The 21,298-nt window shown below is 30.8% G+C and overlaps 1 protein-coding gene across 1 annotated transcript; it reads left to right on the top strand.

The window, feature by feature from the left end:
- Nucleotides 1-9,975, top strand: LOC119828161 (peptide methionine sulfoxide reductase). Its single transcript, XM_038350255.1, has 5 exons — nucleotides 1-209; nucleotides 3,113-3,273; nucleotides 7,183-7,303; nucleotides 7,653-7,789; nucleotides 9,091-9,975. Exons 1-5 carry the CDS (start codon nucleotides 162-164, stop codon nucleotides 9,323-9,325), a joined length of 702 nt encoding a protein of 233 aa, XP_038206183.1. The 5' UTR covers nucleotides 1-161; the 3' UTR covers nucleotides 9,326-9,975.
- Nucleotides 9,976-21,298: the final 11,323 nt, after the last annotated feature.

Raw genomic sequence — 21,298 nt, 5'->3', positions numbered from 1 at the left:
ACTGCGGCATTGATACTTGACAGTGTTCGCCGGACCGCCACAGCGTGCAGACGTGTCGCGGCCTCACTCCACACAGCTCAGACATACACGCGGAGCAATCAACGATCTGGGAAATTATTAGGAAATCACATTTGCAACACACGAAACGAACCATCACGTGTATGTTGAGATTTATCAAGCAATTCTGCACCATGAAACCACCGACAAATGTAAGTCCTTTTTTTGTAACCCGCTTTTTGCTTAATTGCTCCCCATCACCGACTTTTCTCGGAAATTTTCTGATGCAACATTTATTATCTTATGGGAATAGTTAGTCTTGTAATTTATTTTGATTTATATTTGTGACTCTATGTAGAGTTTTTATTAAAAATGAGCAAAAAACAAAGAAAAAAAGAATTAAGTCATGAAATCTTGGATATATCAATTAAATAGAAAATAACAACAACAAATACTATACTTACAAGCAAATATTGCTTCGCACCAATATGGATATACCTACACCATTATACACTCATGATTATAAAATTCCTTTACTTTGAGTTTTTTTATATAAAAGTTAACGGTAGAGTATTGAATTTCGATCTGATTATCGCCCAAACGTAATGAGACTTTTTGCGACTTAAATCAGAACACTGAACTGAACGTTCAGTTATTTTTTGTGGTGCTTATGGTTCACAACAAGTTATGATAGCGAATATTTATATTGTGAGTAAATGTAGAGTTCAAAGTAAGAAACCGAAACACACGTTTTAATCATAGAAATATGTAATATTGTATATCTTTATTATGTCTATTATTAAATAATATCCAATACAAGAAAGTTTATTGAAAAATTAAACAGAGTTCTGCGGGCTATTTAGACTAATGATTACTTGTTATACTGTGATATTATTATTACATTTAGAATGCATATCCTCAAGAGAATGTGAATATTTAAATTCTTAGAGTTACACGTGATATTCCATTAAACTAAACCTCGAGGGAAGTCAACGATTTTAATAAATAAAAATAGATTTGTCACGTGTGATTGATCAAAGTACACACGTATCAATTTAACTGATTGATTCATCGATATTATACAATGTAATTCGCCAGAACGAATGAGATTCTTCAGTTATAAATAAAAGTTATAAGAAAATAATATTTAAAAAAGCTGATCTGTAATACAGATAAAATATACTTGAATTAATACAAAAAAATGAATCGTACATAACTCGTAATGTAGTTTTTCTTACAAGTAAATCTATAAATTATTTTTATATCTTTATTGGAATATTTGTATTGACGAGAGACATTTTCATTACATTTTCATATTCATCTCCAGTTGACGTCTAACAGTCTCCTTAGCAAAACGAATACATTTTCACAAATTCGATGCTTTTATCTCAGGAATAAAAGTAAGAGTGGTAGGTAAGTCTTTGCTATTGTTTCCATATAAAAGCTATATAGTAACCAATATTCAAATGATTTCTACGAAATACTCATAGCTAGTTACGTATTTGTTATATGAGTAAAAAACACTACAAACTTCATCATATTCACAATGGTGATAATTACTTTATTCAACAATTAACTTTTTTACATTTACATCTCATTAGTGAAATCGTTGCGAAATAATATAACAATAAGCTAATGGATGGATGGTAATCTGAATTAATAAAATAATTAATCTCATATTGTAATTTTTTGTTCATTAGACTCGGTAATATTTGAATAAATAATTAACTAATCATTAATATCATATTTTGGATAATCATGAGATATGAATTTTCATATAAATTTTAAATTTTGAATCTCCGACCACTGGCATAAAAATTTTACCGACACATACAAAACTTAGAATCATTGTCTTCAACACTTACTGTGATCGTGTTATTCGTGTTAAAAACATTAATACCATAAGGGAGACGGCTTTACATTAGACAAAAGTAAAACAACAATATCTCAATAAAAAAGACGGACAATTTAAAAAAAAAGACCAAATCAGATCCTCCATTTGGCTGATCTACACCATAGCAGACTTAGCTACAAACATACAATACCTACCTACAAACACCACCACACTTCGGTCTTCACCTATAGGCCCTTCGTACTAAAGGCTAAAAAATGTTCGTCCAACGTATACAAACTATATCATATTGAGGTCTCTATATGTTTATCCATAATATTTTCAAGATAACATACAGAAAATTATACTATCACGATGATTATTACGACTCCATCAAATGTTTATTCATGGGTGATAAGTAAACAAAGGTATCTTCTTTGCCTTATTTGATAAGTAACATGACCTTATATCAGGTCAAATTAACTGCGCCATAGAAGAGAACCTATAATATTTAAAATATAGTATCATCACTCGTTTATGTATAAATTAATAACCATTTTTATAATTTATTTTTTTATGTGAAGTAAATTTGTCTAAATGTTCTCTATTTAAAATGCTAAAAGGGATATTATAATAAATAGATGAACTCAATTATGATAAAATCGAAATCGGGTCCGTTATTGCTTTACATTTTAAAATTAATGCGACTTTTAATGTCGATACATAATCGAGGACCTATAGCTGTGACCGCGGGCCGCTCTGTACAGGCACTGGCAAAAATTATGTGTTTTTTGAAACTGGTTTAAGTTCAAATTATAAACAGGCACGGGAACTTTTGGGCTGTTGCAAGTTTGCAGTGGATATGATAACGATTGGAAATTTTTATCTTACTTTGTATTATATTAAAGAGAAACGTATTCAGAAAAGGGAATTTATGGACATATTGCATTAGATATAGAATTACAAGTTGTACTTCATAGGTCGATTTCAATATTAGATAATATATAATTATAAATAATAATATTATATAATTATAAATAATTATAATTCACTATCTTCTTTTCGATTTCGATTACGATTCTCTGTATAATTTCGTAACTCAGCCGACCAAAATGTCACATAAGTTTACACTGACAAACAAACATCAAGAGACGTAATTTTTTTGTTGAAATAAACAAATTTTTAAATTACATTTGTTTTAGTATACATAACTCTACACATCAGACAATTGACATAGATACGAATGTGTATCCTAACCCTATTTACAATTTTATTTTCAAACAGGCCGCTTTACTGCACGATGTCGACATTCCAACGAAGAAGGCCACCTTCGGGATGGGATGCTTTTGGTCAAACGATTCCCTCTTTGGAGTCACACCAGGCGTCATACGGACTAGAGTGGGCTACTCTGGTGGAACAACGAAAAGCCCGCATTATAGAAACATGTAAGTTTGTTTATTACTACTTAATGTCTGTAGATATATATGTGCTATTTCCTAGTCTAAGAAATTTTTTTAAATAATTGCATCGTTTGATTCTTATGATCATGAAATGCTATCATTTTATGTAGATAATAAATAAGTAAAGTCATGTCGCTATAATGTGTTCAAAATAAATAATTATTTATTTTAATGAGTCATTTAACAACTAATTATACATACTTTTTCTTGTAGATACATATTGCTTTAGAAGTTTATTAACAGTTTAAACTGAGAATAAACTTTTTAATTTAAATGTCAACAATTTAAATGTAAAAGAGCTTATAAGACATGTTTGCGTTTACTAATATCATCATCAAAAAGCGTCATCCTTTCTTCAAATAATTCTGAATCTATGACATAGTGATATAATTTGTTGCCACGAATTAAACATAATATATTTTTAAAGTCAAACTATATATATATATATATACCATAGCCTACCATACCATATATATATATATATATACCATAGATAACCTTACAATAAAGAACACTTAGTTTATGATTTTTATACGATAATCAAAGTAGAGAGGAAGTAAAAGAAATTTATGTTGTTATATTTATAGAGTACCCCAGACTGTAAATTATTTATGTCAAGGTCAAGTATTTTATCTGTGTTTTACATGTATTTCGATAAGTGACTCAGCGTTTATGTGATTTAATAAGATATATACACGTGATTTTAGTTTATGAATTGATAATGATAGCGTAATATTATCTCTAAATTAAAATATCGCATATATTTTGATTTCACAATATTTTGCAATCTTCTTATATAAATCGCAAAGCTGATTGACTGACTGGTCTACTACCGCACCGCCCAAACTACTATATCGATCGGGCTGAAATTTGGCATGCAGAGAGCACTATCATGTAGACATCAGTTAACAACGAATTTTGAATAATGATTTAGGGATGCATTAGGATGCATTATGAAAACTTGTACCATGAACATTTATTGAGACAACGCACGTGAAGCTGCGGGTAACTGCTACTCTATCTATATTTATAAAAGAAAGTCGCCTTAGTTACAATCCTTGTGAGTTAATAATGGATCCTACGGATTATAATCATATTTGGTTCGTACGATTTGTCCTGTTTGGATTAAAATAAAAATCATTGATTTTAATTAGCGCATAAAGTTGATGAAAGTACGAAAAACCACATTAAGGTTTTGAGTTATTCTTATTCACCTTTATATATAATTAATGCTTTTTTATTACTCGTTATATTTTTTATTTTGCTGCAATTTGCAAATCGTACGTTAGGTAAAAATTTCCATTTTTGGGATGAGAGAAACATTGTTCAGTTTAGTGCTTACATTTAGTATTTATTATTTAAACGTAATAGACATACAATGTCATCTTGCATTAAAGTACAATTTGTAAAAGATTATCTTTCTCGTGATACCATGAAAGATTATAGAATTGTAATTGTAAATATTTTTATGGTCCAATCGCGAACAAATACATTGTCATCGTCACTGTACCATATTTAACGTTACGATAAATGTATACTAATAGTAATAATATTGAAAGATTTGGATGAAATTTGAGACCCAAGAAAGGATATGGGATAGTTGTTACCCGAGATTCCCACAGTATTCGGAACTATGCGTAGAACAATCCGGGTTTGTCAATCTTTTCCTTTGACTGTGCGGGCGAAGCTCAGGTGGAAAACTAGTTTCATGGATAATTATGTATGTTATAACGAAAACAGATAGTTTAAGGATGAATGAATAAGATTGTGGTAATTATATCGAACATGTGTTTACTTACGGAGTAAAACGTAGTATCTACGTAGGTTAATGCACTTACACGAGTCGGTTACGTAATTTATTATTGTTTATATACTATAAGTAACTATTTATATACACATATATGCAGCGTAATTTTAATACGTGTTCCACTAAACATAGAACGACAAAATAATCAAATATGTTTTCATTTTTATTCATTTAAATTGGAATTATGCAAAACTTGAAAGAAACGTTTTAATTATCAAACAAATACTTAGAGGTTAGGTTGTCTGACCTTGATTTGTTCCTGCTCTTGCTTAATTTGAATAGGTACATTACGAATGCCGTCAAGCATTTTATGTGAAACAAAATATCTTTGTATTATACCATGGGCAGGCAATTAACACGGTCGCAGCTTATCATATTTTCATTCTTACACAGAAAGACACGTGTGGAAATTTGATTCCACTGCATTTTGCATTACTTACATTACTGCGTATTTATTAATTTTACGGACATTGGACGTTTTAGTAATTCTTGTATAAGTAGCAATATAATAAATTATTTGCGTCGTAGCCAAAAATATAATTTTTGTTTATAATGAATAGGCCAAGACTACGAAAGAGGCTAACTTCATCTTTTTGTTCGTCTTCTTTTACATAACTAGGCCTAATTAAACAAATTTCTTGAAACTGCAATCAAATAATTTCGAAAATCATTATATGCACTCCTTATAACATAAAAATTAATGCAAATGAAATAACACAATAAATTGAATTGATCTACATTTTCTAAAGTCGTTATAACTATACAATTGCCAATGACAACAACTAGACAATTTGCAAACTGCATAAAACACACATACATAAGAACCGAAAACACAACATAGCGGAAGTAGAAGTACATCTCTGCTATCAATTTAAAATTATAAGCTTGTAAAATTGTGTGAGCCAAGGTTCCGGCGCAAGGCCAAGGCGGCGATAGTCGATTAGTCTGTGACATGCGTCTACGCATGGCACTATTTTTGGCGTCTTGAATGACCGACTTGCGATAAATACAAAAAAGTGGCAAACCGTTGTTTGAGCCAGATGTGGGTATTTAAAAATTTATAACCTCCCACTACGCATAAATTAAAATGTAATTAACCTACTGGCACAATTGTTCGTGAAATTTCAGTTCCTCGCTATAAATCATATACCTAATAGTCGTAGCTTAACAGTACAAGTTATGTATAAGATTCAGGTCCATTTGTCGAAACGTAAAGGTTATATTAATATGTGAAAGATAGTATTAAATATTTCACTTTCATTTAAAGATTGGGCTTCGTACCTTAAATAATTTATTATCATATGCAATAGGTATTTTCTTTAAAAAAAATGTTTATGTAGACTCCTAGAGTGAAACAGATAGGCATATAGTATACTAGTTTTAGCCCGCGCAATCAAAGGAAAACAGACAGTTCATTGTTCAAATGGGATTTCCGAGATTAAATCTATCCTCTGTCCTTTCTCGGTTCACAAACATCTTCAGGATTATACCAGATTTTCATCCAAAACGGATCAGAAAAAAAAGAGGTACATAGACGTAGTTACTCTCGAACATATATCGATTATAGTATTAGTAAAGATTTTCCAATTTAATATGCGCGCTAATAACACTAACATTTTAATTGCTATTTCCCAGAAAAGCGGAAAACCAATTATTTAATGTTATGGTAAAAGCCCATCTAATGGCTAACGATCTTAATTAAATTAATCGTAGTTTGTCGTTTAAAATTAATTTTATACATGCAAGTGAATCATTAATGATCAACTCATATGAAATATAAGTAACTAGCTACTCCCATCGATGTATGATGTTGAAGCGATTCTATTTGAATATTTATAAAATATTTACAAACTAAAAATAATTGTGATTTGTAGAGGAATAAGTCGTTATTAAATAGTATAATAGTTTCTTTTGATATAGTATTCTTAGTAAGACAGCGATAGAATTTGGAATCATTAATTTAAAACCATCGAAGGAAAAACAGTTGTTCAAAACTCAACATTATTGCTCTGTAGACTATAATAGTAACAACGTGTTGAAAAATGAGTTATTTTAAAATTAAATTAATCTTTTTGTCAAATTTACAGTGGAGACCACACGGAGGTGATAGAAATAGATTTCGATCCTAAGAGCGTCACGTATGAAGACTTGTTGGAAATGTTTTGGGCTAATCACGAATATGGTCTAACAACTAAATTGAAGAGACAGGTAATTTGAGTTTTGATTCAAATATTTATCGTACTTATATGCTTTTATTGATAGAGGTTCTGTATTAAGAAATTGTTTAATTTCATCATTTGGTTCGATTCAAGTTCAAAACGACAATTTTTAATGCATATCGCGAGATTAACGAAGCACTTAACAATTCTTCTTGTCTCTACTACAACTTCGTTAATTTTGTGCAACTAAATTTCACACATTTTAAAAACATTAAGGGGTTTTACATATATCATAAATATGACTACACCCTATGTTCAATTCTGTGGAACACTAATTAACTATAGAGAGGCGATTTAAATAACAAATGTATTTTTAATAATAAGCTTTTCGCTTTCAGTACCAATCATTGATATTGTACCACGATGAGGAGCAGCGAACAGCTGCTGAGGCGTCGCATAAAGAGATGCAAGTTCGTTGTAACGGACAATTGAGGACTGAGATTGCACCCGCAGGACCCTTCTACCCAGCTGAAGAGTAAGTTCAAAAAGGACAGTTATTTAATTGAAGTGGGACATTATATATGTCAGTGATGTAGACATTATATAACGATTTAGTAACCATCTCCCGACTTTCAAACTCGTCTAAACTCGGAAGACAACTTCTTAACATTCAATAAATATATGAAACAGAGTGGATCTGTAAACAGTGCATGATAATTTAAGGTAGCGTGATTATGTTAAATCCAGTTTCACTGATAGCATCTAAACAATTATTTGAACGCATGGAGTCATTTTTTTCTTAAAGGAAATCCATCAATGTATGCGAAAAATCTAACTTCAGTCTGCGCGATAGAGTCGTTGTAATGTTTTAACCTCACCTTTTCAAAGTATGATTGTGGAAATTATAAATGGTATATCTTGGTCGATTGTTAACATAATATTGATTCCGAAGCGTTGGTAATTATGTAATTCCTCCTAACTGCTCCCCTTTTCACAAGCCACTATCTGAATCTTTATTTTACGCCACAATTCACGTGTTCACACATTTTTAAACTATCCAATGTTAGATATGTTACACGCTTAGCAACAAGGCCTGGCCTCGATTTCCTAGTCAGATTTGATTTGATTATTCGAACGGGGTACTGCACCACTGTATTCAGTATGCATATGGATATCGATTATTGTTATAATTATGTCAAGGTCCACACCTTTTAGCGTGATCTGTTGCCAATGGTGGCACTTAACCTTCCCATTTATGTGTCGCGTGCATTTTCCTCTCCTACAATGTTGATGATAGACGAAAGACGTACAAGAATTCAAATTTTATAAATTTGCTGGATTGACATTTTGCAGAAATATTTTCGTATTTTTTTATAAAATTTATATTATTTCCGCGTTACAGAATCTGTGATACTATTTAAAATAAAGTTACAAATCTTTTTTGCGTTCTTGTTAGTGACTATCAAACTCGCTAAAAAATAATAAAACTTTTTTTTCTATTTATATTCTTTATATTCGCAATTTAGCTGCTTTATGAATTTTGATTAGAGTTAAACAGAATGAGGTTGATGGTTTTGATCTTTAGATCATTTCAATTGATATCAATTTAATTCATAAATGTTGTGAATTATAGCCATTATTTATCAGTTTATTTTTATATTGTCATTTGTGACACTATAAAAATAAGTTGTTATTTTTACTTCCTTGCATTATTCTTTTTAAATCTTATTCAAACCATATATTATTCCTAAAGTAAACTAATTAATTTTTTCGGTTTTTAAAGTTTGAAAGTAATGATCCCTAATTTCTATAGATTTCTTGTTTTCTATTTTACAGCTATCACCAAAAATATAGATTGCAAGGTCACAAAGATTTGTGCCGCAGCCTTGGCCTAGATTCTTCGAAATTGCAAACGTCACATTTGGCGGCCAGACTCAATGGCTACCTAGTGGGAATTGGCGGGAAAACTCAATTTGAGCAAGAAGTAGTTCGATTGGGTTTAACAGAGAAACAAACAGAATATGTGAGAAGAGAATTAGAAAGAAACGAGGGTGGCGGTCTCGCTTGCTAAATTTATTTTTGGTATTTTCATATAGATATACGATTTATTACATTTCTCTCTATCTGATGATTTGGTTAATGGATACAGATTGCAGAATGAGACTCAGGTGTATAGAAACATTTTTAAAAAGGTTGTTTTGTTTTTTTTTTGCGCAATTATCAGTGTCTTTAATTACGATGTAATTGGAAATGTTTTATAGATCTGAGTTATATAAATTTCGCTTTTAAATTAATCAAGTAAAATTACTCTCCTTGCGAAATGGGAAAGTACTAAAGAGATATGAAATATCGTAATTCGCCTCTGTAATATTTTATCTTTTTGATGGAAATTTAAAAAAATGTAGTAGTATGCTTTATTCTTTCCTCTTCTTACGCAATGGCAAAGAAGAAAAAGTATTTTATACTTGTCCATTCCAAATCCTTTGCAGGGGATTTTTGTTAAGTTTTCGTTCCTTTTTGTTTACTATTTAAGTTATTCAATATTTTAACAAAATAATTAATGAAGAAGCATGTGCTTTGAATCTGATAAGAAAAAAATTTTAAATTTAGAATCATTATTTTTGAGACACGACGGTTGGAAATGTGGTAACACTAATAGATTATATTTTTAATAGTTAAGGGATTTATGTACACATAACATTAAAGTATTTGTAAAAACGATTCTTTTATTTTATTGAGCTTTAAGACATGTCTATATATAGTTTCCTCCATCAGTGCCAAAAGTACAAACAATGAGAAAGATGTTAATATTAATATTTCACACGTTATCCTAAGGGACATAAAACAACAACAGAAGCAATAGCTTATTTGCTGCATCACGATTTTATCCCCAAATATCTAAATGTGGGTATAACTACTGTGCACAGCTAGTAATCAAGTACCTACTATACAAAAGGACTAAGGATAGGAACGTCAATGACCTTTATGTGTTAATTTCTTGTCTAATGTCATTTGAAAAATACGAAGCACCTACTTTGAATTTCCATTTTGCCTATTATGGTTTATTTTTTGTGACTCTGTAACAGAATATAAATTTGAATTACAACAGTATACCATCCAATCGAATGAAATCAGAAAATACTAGATTTCAAAACTTATTTTTCATATTTTAGGCAACTTGTAGTACAGTTCAACGACCTTAATAAGTTAAAAGTACGGCCCATATAAACTTAATACTAAAACGTTATTATTCCTTTGACGTGTGGCCGGACTCCGGGGGCTGCGTTCTTTTACCGATGTATATACACTTGATCCCTGAGTTTTATAGGCAGTATATTATATATAACGGAAGAAGCCAGGTCGTATGGAAAAATCTTTTATGCACATTGAAATTTGAATGCGTTTATTATTTTTCAACAGTTACGACTATCCTGCCATCTTGTGAGTTGAGTTGAAATTATTTCCTGAAAGGTAACTTGGAAGTAGTTTCTATCGTTTTTCACTAGATGTCACGGCTATTTTGATTTCAAGCAATTGAAAAATCATTAAGAAGCTGGATAATATTTATTTAATATAGATATTTTCTTCATATTCTCAATAGTAGCTAGTTGTGTTTCTAACTAATTTACAGTTTTTTCTTTCTGACAACGCAAACGAGTGTGTTAATTGATATATTTATGTAAATAAAATCTTAATCTTTATAATTGTGTTTTAGTTTTCGATTTAATAATGCAGATTTTGTAGCAAAGACACACCACCGCCACCACGTATACTGTACCACAGATAACATAATACTATACAGAGAGTAGATTAATACACATGTTATTGTACTATTTGATTGTCAGATATAAAAAAAACATTGGCATAAGTCGTAAGCCGTGCAGATATATTTCAAATATATTAATTTACAATGATTATACAGAAGCAGAAGATCTTTTACTTCTTTAAATCGCATACCTACGTTTAATTCTACTATATGATGTTTTGTAGAATTCAAGGACGTTTTGACACGAATAGGGCTAGCTCCCACCGGGGAAGGTACCTCATTCCCACAGAATATATGCGTGAAATATTAGCGAAAGCGAATTCTATTTTATTTCATACATAACGATTAGTGGGGGAGCCAAAAAACCTTTTTAATTCTCTTTCCAGACACGTCCTTTATTGCCGGCGTGAATGTTTTCCATATCCTTTACCGCTTTAATTCTTGGACAATTGGCTAAACATGTTTTAAGATGTTATTTTCATATGAGGAATATAGAAAATCATATGTCTTTAAATTTATATCAATACGTCAAGTAAATACTTGTATTGGAATTGCAATTTATGAAGAAAAAGTAAATTATTTAATCTGCTGTCATGTTGCTTGTGTGTGTGTTTTTTTTTAATCATATATATATATAAAATAAATTAATCTATAAGTGCTATCTAAATGTATGTTATATTGCGGGTGGATTGCGGAATGTCAACATAGCAGGCAATATAAAAAGGTTTATCGGAAATCTCATACGCATCGGCATGACTATCACGATGCATGGTTACAAACGCATAATAGTCATTGTTTTATATTCCCCGTGTAACTTCGGCGCAATAGATGCTGGTGTTTACATTCTCAAAGCTTAGATAATTTTATTAGATAATACACTTTATTCTCAAGCTTTGTCTCTCGGTGTAATTATCAGCCTAACGTTGTGGCCGAAAATAGATTATATTACTATAATGTCAAATGTCCATCTGCGTTTCTTTTTTCGTAACGAAAAATATCGGGTGAGATGAAAAAAATATAACTTAAGAATTTTATTTTCGCGTTTATTTCGGTTTGGATACGTCAAACGAGTTTGCAACAAGCGTGCATGTAGAGTTTTTAAATAATTTGCCTTGCCTTTATTAATCGCACTATTTATTAAAGTAGATTCATATTTTATTGGTGTTATATGAATGATTCGGTGGATACTATAATAAATGTTACACAAAATAAATAAATCCTATTTATGTACTCATATACCTAATCTCATATAATGCGAGCGAGACGACTAAATCTAATATATAAAATTCTCGTGTCACAGTTTTCGTTGCCATACTCCTCCGAAACGGCTTGACCGATTTTGATGAAATTTTTTGTTCTTATCCGGTATCTATGAGAATCGGCCAATATCTATTTATCATACCCCTAAATGATAAGAGTAAGGCAGAACAGCGTTTGCCGGGTGCAGCTAGTAGGAAATATAATATTATTTCTAGTATAATATTCAACTCAACTCCGACAGGATTCAGGCACCGAAAAACAAATACCGTGGCTAGGAGCAATACTTGGATCCCTAACCTTATATGTACTTGTGGAGTCCAAGCAAATTATCTCATTATTTCATAGGAAAATTCTGTACTAATAGTTTGTAATTAGACCTATTATATTTGCCACTAATCAATTAAACTGTAGTACATATTTAGTACAAAAGTAAATTTACTTGAATTGATAATTTTTAACGAATTCATCCAGATTACTATAGGTATGTTTCACCACAGATAACATAATACTATGTATAGTGTTTCACGTATTATTTTATAAATAAATAAATATTCATTTCATACGTTATACGTAAGTACAAAGTTTTTCGAGCAATAACGATGGGTCAACGGAATCTAAGTAAACACGTATATACTATAAACTACTCATAGATACTGTAATGTGTTAGCATTAGCATTCTGAAAGCGATCGACCTCACGATACCGTGGAGGTCACTAAAAAGTATGTAATCGATGGATATTAGATACGCATTACTATTATTTATTCACTATTTTATACCCAAATAGCTCTCATTAGAAATGAATATTAATAAAGCGTGGTTTTGTATAGGGGCATTCGCTTGTACATAGTTTTTATCAGGTTTGAAAGTCAAACAAGGAATTAAAATAATGTTCTTAGACTTTTCTGTGTGTAATATTGGACTTAACCGTTTTTAAATCTGGAAATTATATAAATTATACAAATTCAAATTGACTTTATTCACTGAGTAGTTTAAAATTATTGATACTCGTAACTTCAACTTCAAAAATACATATGCATGAGAAAATAAGACGTTCTACCAATTCACGACTACGATTCGTTTAAGAAAAAAAGTTCGACTTCAATTAATAACTCGACGATACAGATGAACTTATAGTGATGACGTAATAGTAGATAGCGCTAGGAATTAGATAATATCCATACTTTTCAATATAAACCTATAACCTACAATGTCATCCTGATTTATTTGTATCAGTTATAGCATCGACAAATTCTCTAAAAATATGACTTCAGAGAGTCTGTTCATCATCATACGTAAAGCCAACAGATGGTTAAGCCATTAAATTATCTGTAATGCGATTTGATCGTGATTCATGTATCGTTAAATATGGCATAGGTAAGGACCTTTAGTGCGGCCACACTCAGATTGCACCGGACGAAATTGATCCAGTAACAAGATAATTCAGTCAGTTATTCTGGGGTCATGGTGAGTTCGTCAAGTGCTATGACATTTTATGGTTCGAAGTGTTTTATGGCAAATTCAAAAGATTAGACGTTGTACATAGAACGATGGCTCTTTCTGTGCCTTTGCATATGTTTGCAGAGCAAAATTATATTATTTTAATTGGCAAAAAGATACAGTCATTTTGCGTAGTAGGATATGAAAGCAAAGTATTATATACTAATTTCTCTCTATAACTAAGGTGTTAGTAACTTAAGGTATTAGTAAATTAACACTGAAATTTATAAATATATCGTTACGTTGTAATACAAGATATTTATTGTGGGAGTCGACCACGCTTCAGTACGAATTTAGCCAGTTCGCACCGGGGGAGGGACTCCTCAGAAGATAGACGTGAAATAGTAGCTGTATTGAATGCTACTGTTTTTCGAACGGTGAGTGTAGGAGTCGGAGGCCCATACTCTTTACCTTTCCCTTCCCAGTCCTTTCTCTTATTTCCCACATCTATCGTTTCTTTATTCGATGTATTGATATAAGATACTGAATAAAAGTTAAGATCTACTCAATGACTGATTAAAGATTTAACTTTTTGTAAATATGTATATTGTATACTTAGAACAGACTGTACTTCCATATCAAATTACGAATCCGTGTGAAGTAAAAAAGAAAAACATGATGTTTCTATTTCTTTGTCGAATTATCATTAATCAATTGCTGATTCTCTCACGCTTCGTTTGTGTAAACCCACCCGTGAGATTGTGTATTATTGGACATAACCGAGTAGCCATTAAATTATATACTTCCGCCAACTATGTGTATTTATTAGGGCATTCACTATATGAAAATATATTAGTACTGATTATGTTTAAAAAGAAGTAAGTCGGTTTTGTGAATACAACGACTGTTTTAGTACAATTTATCCCAAGGAAATATTATCAATATGAACGAATAACATTTCCATTTTTGTAAATGAATCTGCTCTTCGTGGATGGACGTATATTTTTTAGTCACTAAACAATAAATTTATGTGTTACTATGTATATATTACAACAATAATTTAACTATTAGTAATCTGGGCCAAAATCCTATTATAGACATTGAGTAATGATCGTATAACAATTGTGAGTCATGTTTGAACTATGTAAATTAAAAACGAGATTGAACCTTATTATTCTGTGATGTAGCTATGGAATTATGTTATAGTACAAAATATGTTCATGTTTGTCGGTACTGAGTCATTAAAACTTCGTGTTAAGTTCTATGGTGGACCATTAGCTTATGCTAATTTGTATGCTAGTATTAGCGCACTGTAAATACATTTATACCCACTACACGCATTTAGCGAACGGAACATTCAGTAAAACTACTACGCAGTTAATATGTTATTGACAGATTAAAATATACATTGATGATCTTATAATTATTAGAGCGGATATGAATGATGAATGAATTTCGTAAACACGAATGTGAAACGATGAACGATAGAGATACCTTATATATAAATGTAATACAACAAAATATGTATGTTATTTGCATTTCGAAATTGTATTCCTGTATGTATTATTATACAGATATCATGATGATTCTTAACTCAATCATATAATTACAATCGTTTATATTTATTGAAAAAAACTTGGAGTTCGAATGATTTCAGTGGAAAATTCGCGACCGAAATGAATTCTGAATGAATAATTCAGAAGATTTACTTTGGAATACTGTTATTTATTATGGACCCTAACACAAGGCATGTCGTATGTCAAACATTATTTAAATGGATACATTTGTAGGATTAATCAGATTTGATTCATATTCAATTAATAGAGCTATATTTGAATGGATGGTTTATTCAATACAATTAGCTATATGTTGCTTGATTTATTAATGCCTGTTATGTTCAAATGTACGATAAACCCCACCACATTTTTTTTTTGTCTATCCTACTAATATTATAAATGCGAAAGTTTGAGAGGATGTGTGTGTTTGTTGCTCTGTCACGCAAAAACTACTGAACCAATTGCATTGAAATTTGGTACGTAGACAGCTGGAAAACTGGAATAACATGTAGGCAACTTTTTATCCCTTTATTCCAACGGGATACGGTGTTACGCGCGTGAAACCGCGGGGCGCAGTGGATTTTATATTTTAAAAATACTTTGTTACACATTTTTTTTAATTTAAAATAATGGCTGAATAGGCACTAGGCTGCTTATTATATTCAATTCAATGATGTTCCTTGGGAAACACGATGGTAGTATCATTTTATCTGCGCAGTTGCAATTTTCCTCAATAGATACCAAAAAAAGGTTTGCCTTTTATCGCTCGATAGCAAGCTGTTATTTCGGTTCGTTTATTTTTCCTCTAATAAAATAAATTCATGTGCTAGTAATTTGACATCGTGTGACATCGTGACAACATACGTGATTACTATGTCATGTTTCAGCACGATTTGAGATTGGACAACGCTTCTAAGTCAATATTTAGTCATCTCATTATCCTTGCTCATAATATGAAATGTAGATACATGCAAGATAATTTTTATCTTTTAATTCCGTATTTGATACACACTATGGCTCTCTAAGACGCATTCAAGCTTATCAATATTCCAATTACCTGTTTTAGGACATTGTTATTTGTTAAGGATATCAGATTGCTATAATGAGCCTATCAGGATTCCTTCCAATAGAAATACATCTCACCCTATAATTATACGAAGACACGTGTTCACATCACACATAAATAATATAATTAATAAAGTTAATTATCTGGGTACGTCATGCATACACATGACGTAGGTAATCTTTATATAGTATTTCTTAAATCCGTTAGAAGGTTATTTTTTTTATTAGACAACGATATTCCTCATTTGAAAAGAGTTCAGGAAATAAATTAGAAGGTTGGATAGTATTGGAAAGTTGTATAGAATCTATATAGAATCAGTCAATCATCATCTCTTGTCTAGAATAAAATCTTGGATACAGTTAAAGTATCCGAGATCTGATTGTTTTATTTGGGAATAAATCAAAGAAAACACAAACATCGTGAATTTTCCGTGGAATTGATACTTAGTACCACTAATAAAATTGCCTTACATGAAAATGTTTTACAATGTAATAAAGCATGCTTCGCATAATAATGTGTGGTACCGGTAGCTCAAGGTATACCATGAATCATATTCTTAGTACAAGTGTACTCAGTTCGAACTCACTGTTGCTATAAAAGAGTTAGGGAAGTCAATTTGCTCAGGTTGCTATTACTAATACTATATAAAGGGTACTAATGTATATCGCTAGTTGTGGGATGTAGTTTTTACCGAATTCAATTGTCGAATTACAGTGAATGAATCAATCTTTTTATATTTTTTATTTGATTTGTCGGAATTAGGTATTCTAGACGGATGGTGTATGTCGTTAATTACCTACCTACTGTTTGCCTATGACTGGTACAATTTTGTAAATTATTATATAAACGTTGTCATTTGATTACAGATTACAGCACCTCGTTACATAAACCAAAATATACCTGTATTGTCTATTGAGGTGAGATACCTAGAAGGAAAAAAAGAGCTGCAAGCATAACACATCAGGTTAATGTCCTATTTTAATGAAATACATATTACTCTATGTTACAATAATACAAAAGTTTATCTGAAATAACATTCATTGTATGGGCAAAAAATGGATTGAGTTAATATTTGCACGCCCTCCTTTACTATCGTACAGATTACTTTGTATGTGAACAAATACATTCATTCATCCATTATTAATTAGCCCATAAGCACAACTCATGGATGATACTGATAAAGAAAGTTGGCGCCAGACTACTAAACAAAGCATGCAATTAAAATATTAATAGCCCTGCCTCGAACTTCGAAGCCACGATTGATCATTGATCAATTGGACGTCTCACTATCAAAATGTGCCAGTTTATTTTTAAAATCAGCGATGCAGATCAATGGACATAAGCTCAAACTATAAATGAAATGTGAAATGCTGATAACATTATATATACGATACATACTTAGCTATATTTACTAGTCTAAATTGCGGTCGTTTATACTTATATATGAATAAAGGTTCAGTAAATATAAACTACAAAATAAACGTTGGTTTCTCTTGTTTGCTCCCTTTGCTTCTATTTCTTAAGCGATTAAAATATTAATAGTATTACGGTAATAACATTAAATAAAGTATAATTAGCAATAGAGTCTTTACTATAATAATTTACTGTATTAAACATGAAAAGAAGAACAAAACAATCAAAGCAATACGTGTCCATCAGTACAACACTGAAATAAAAATAAACATTAGAATATTAATTGAGATGACAATCTGGCATCGGAGGAGTGCGCCAACAAGGAAACAATTGACTCCCGACTGCGACTGACCTTTCGAATTGATGTGATTCAGCTATAAGCGTATCGTTTTCATTTTCTGCTCCAACGTTGTTGTGGATAGAGGGCATTTGTGACTAAAGATATAATAAAAAGGAATTGGACCATACAATTTTCAAGATACGGAAGATTGAAAAAATAACTCAGGAAACTTTATACTAAAGTACAAAATTTTGTTAATAGTTTATATAATACATATAATTTACATAGGTTTTGGGAACAACATTAAAAAAAATCGATTTCGTACAGTAACACACATTTTTTGTCACTTTTTAATTATTAGACTAAATTATAGTCTGAAACTAGATGAAACAACTAAATTTTTTGCAGTTTATAAAGTACGGAGTTACGGAAGTGGACGAATCGACACATGTTTATGGAAGTGCAAAAGTAATAAAATGACTGACTTATCTACAATGTAATTGTTTTATTGGATTTTCTGTTGAATTACATTATTGCGTAGAAATAAACTTAGAAACTATTTTAATTGAGTTAAGGAGTTGAGAGATAATGTTTTTGGTTAAATCTATATATAATGAAATAATCAATTTAGTCCCATTTTATCACGTCATAAATCTTAATTCAAACGAATTTATTATCTTCTGAGGTACCTGGCCTACCTATGTAGCGTTTGCTTTAACCCAGACTCTAGCATATATCTGTACAAAATTTCCTAGAGATTCCAACAGAGGTTTTTTGCGTGAAAGCGAAACAAACATTCAAACTGTTGCGTTTATATTTATAATATAAGTAGGATAATAAGCAATAACGCTGGTAATTAAATTTGATGTGAGAGTCAGGCAATATTAAAATAAGCCGTGATTCAAATGCATCAGAATTTCTAAGTCAATCGTACTTTTCAAATGACATTTGACACTTAATAGTAACAACGGTCATTGACGTTTCTATCCTCGTATATGAAATAATTACATTACAATTATGCTTATAAATATTGGATGGTTCCGGTCAATGTACAAATTAAAGAGTACGAGTAAGAGTACGAGTTAAATATATATTTATACATTTATATTACAGATATGTATTATCATAAAAATAAAGTATAGTTGAAAGGTTAATACCTCCGACTTCAATGAAAAGAAGGGTTCAAGACTAAACGAGCATATAAATTGCAAATAGTAACTGTTATATCTATGAAACTGGCATATCCACGGTCCATGAATCAAGAACTGCATTAAAATGTGCAAATTACAAGAGATGGAATTAAATAAATGTAATTCAACAATTGAATATTTAAATCGGCTAATAGTAAACATAAATAGCCGCTTATGCTCTATTAAATGACGTCATATTATTTACAGTAATAATATGATATCATTTAGTGAAATGTTATGTTTAGTGGCGCGCCCTGTACGTCGGGGTTCGTCAAACTGTAAAAGCTTGGTAAACAACCGTAATAGGTGTGTAAGAAGGAACAAAGTCGTTAGTATTCACACGTATATTGTTAACTACACGCTAAATAAATGACATGAGACTTTTTTAATCAAACTTACATTAACGTATTTACTGATTCTTTGTTATTTTTACTTTGTTTCAGACGATTCTTACACAAACATTCACAACTTATTACAATACACAAGGTTGAAAAAAGGCAAATATGCATTTACTGTTTTCAACAATTAATCATATTCAATTGGGAACTATTTAACTTACAATATGTATATTCAAAAGACAAAGGGCAGGTATAGTGCGCCGCTTGCCCTAGGTTACACGAATATCAATATAACATTATTTGTAATATTTTTTATACCTATTAGTTGTTATCACTGGCATATAATATTGTTCTTGTTGCTGGTGCATAAGCTTAGCTTATACAAAAAAGAAATTGGAAGGAATTTTTAAATGCGGATACGTAGTTTTTGATAAATTTGAAAAGAAATTAATAAGAAAACCGCATATAGGTTGCTTTGCATTACGTTTTAATGATAGTATGCGTCGTTGTAGTCATCCTAAAATAAATACATAACAAATCAAATTTATTTCTACACTACATACTTACGGTTTCTCAACTATAATTTGCCATTATGCATTTATTTATCAGGCTCAAATGCGTTTCAATTTCAAAATATGCAGTAATGACGTGTAATTAATGCGTGAAACTTCCGTAGTAGTTACATTTCCCATCTTCAGTTGTTTTGTATAAATCCTTTTTTTATAAAACGCTCTAAAAATTCAAAATTAAACCCAAAAGATATGTTGTTGGGCCTTTCTTATAAATTCTAAATCTATTTAATTCAATGCTACAAGACACTGAGAATAAACACGATTAGGTTTGAAGTTTCTCAGTAACCTACTATATTATTATTAGAGAGGTTTCTGAGAATCTTTGAACTAAATAATGTATGTTATAATAACGATGTATATTATGTTTTGATTCATACACCATTCCGTATAATTGTATTATGTCTAGCTATAGTTCGTTAATTAATAATTTCCGATTCATTGGCGAAGACATTGTATGTATTAAAGAACTACAAATCTAATTAATAAGTAGGAATTCACAAAACACCACACCACATTATTTTCACTTTGTAAATAAGTTATAATATTTGCGTTAACTTACATGTTTTTTGCCTTTAAAATGCGATTACACTTTCCTGAATTCAGCGACGAATAAATTAAGACGACAAAGTAAATTAATAAGTGCATTAGAACGCGTAGTACATAACATACTACTAACCTATACCTAAATAATTTAGTAAGATGCATAATTTCAATCATATCACAATTTACTTAAGATTTTGATGAAAGATTCTAAAGAGTGAAAAGATTCTATAAGTTTCTTTGTTGAACACATTAATCTCAGAGAATACTAGTTCGAATTGAATTTTATTTTTGTACTGGAAAGTCAATTTATCGAGGAAGGCTATAAGGGCAATAAGCCAATAAGGCTATGTACAAAAGGAGCGGAAAAGCAATGGAATGGGGCAAAAGCTGGTAAAAATATTCTTCTTGAGAGGAGTAAAATTTACACAGGTCACACCACAATTAAGAATATCGTTTTTCCTTTAACTTAAACGTAATATATTCGTTGATTTATTTCTGTAATCGGCTTAAATAACTAGAAGAGTTATGTCACGACCGAAAAGATAAACATTTTTTAGTGCAGTGATAAGATTAAAACTAAAAGATAAGTAAAGATAATGTCAGGTATGAGAAGAAAGTGCAG

Source organism: Zerene cesonia, chromosome 7 (genome assembly GCF_012273895.1).
Source record: "Zerene cesonia ecotype Mississippi chromosome 7, Zerene_cesonia_1.1, whole genome shotgun sequence".
Lineage (NCBI taxonomy): Eukaryota > Metazoa > Arthropoda > Insecta > Lepidoptera > Pieridae > Zerene > Zerene cesonia.
The sequence above is the reverse complement of the archived record's forward strand: the minus strand, read 5'-3'. Positions and strand labels throughout refer to the sequence as shown.

Excerpts from the sequence above, each read along its gene's own strand:
- LOC119828161 (XM_038350255.1), top strand. The coding sequence starts at position 162 with ATGTTGAGATTTATCAAGCAATTCTGCACCATGAAACCACCGACAAAT. Across the intron at positions 3,274-7,182 it reads AGCCCGCATTATAGAAACAT|TGGAGACCACACGGAGGTGA; the intron begins GTAAGTTTGTTT and ends TCAAATTTACAG. Across the intron at positions 7,790-9,090 it reads CCCTTCTACCCAGCTGAAGA|CTATCACCAAAAATATAGAT; the intron begins GTAAGTTCAAAA and ends TCTATTTTACAG.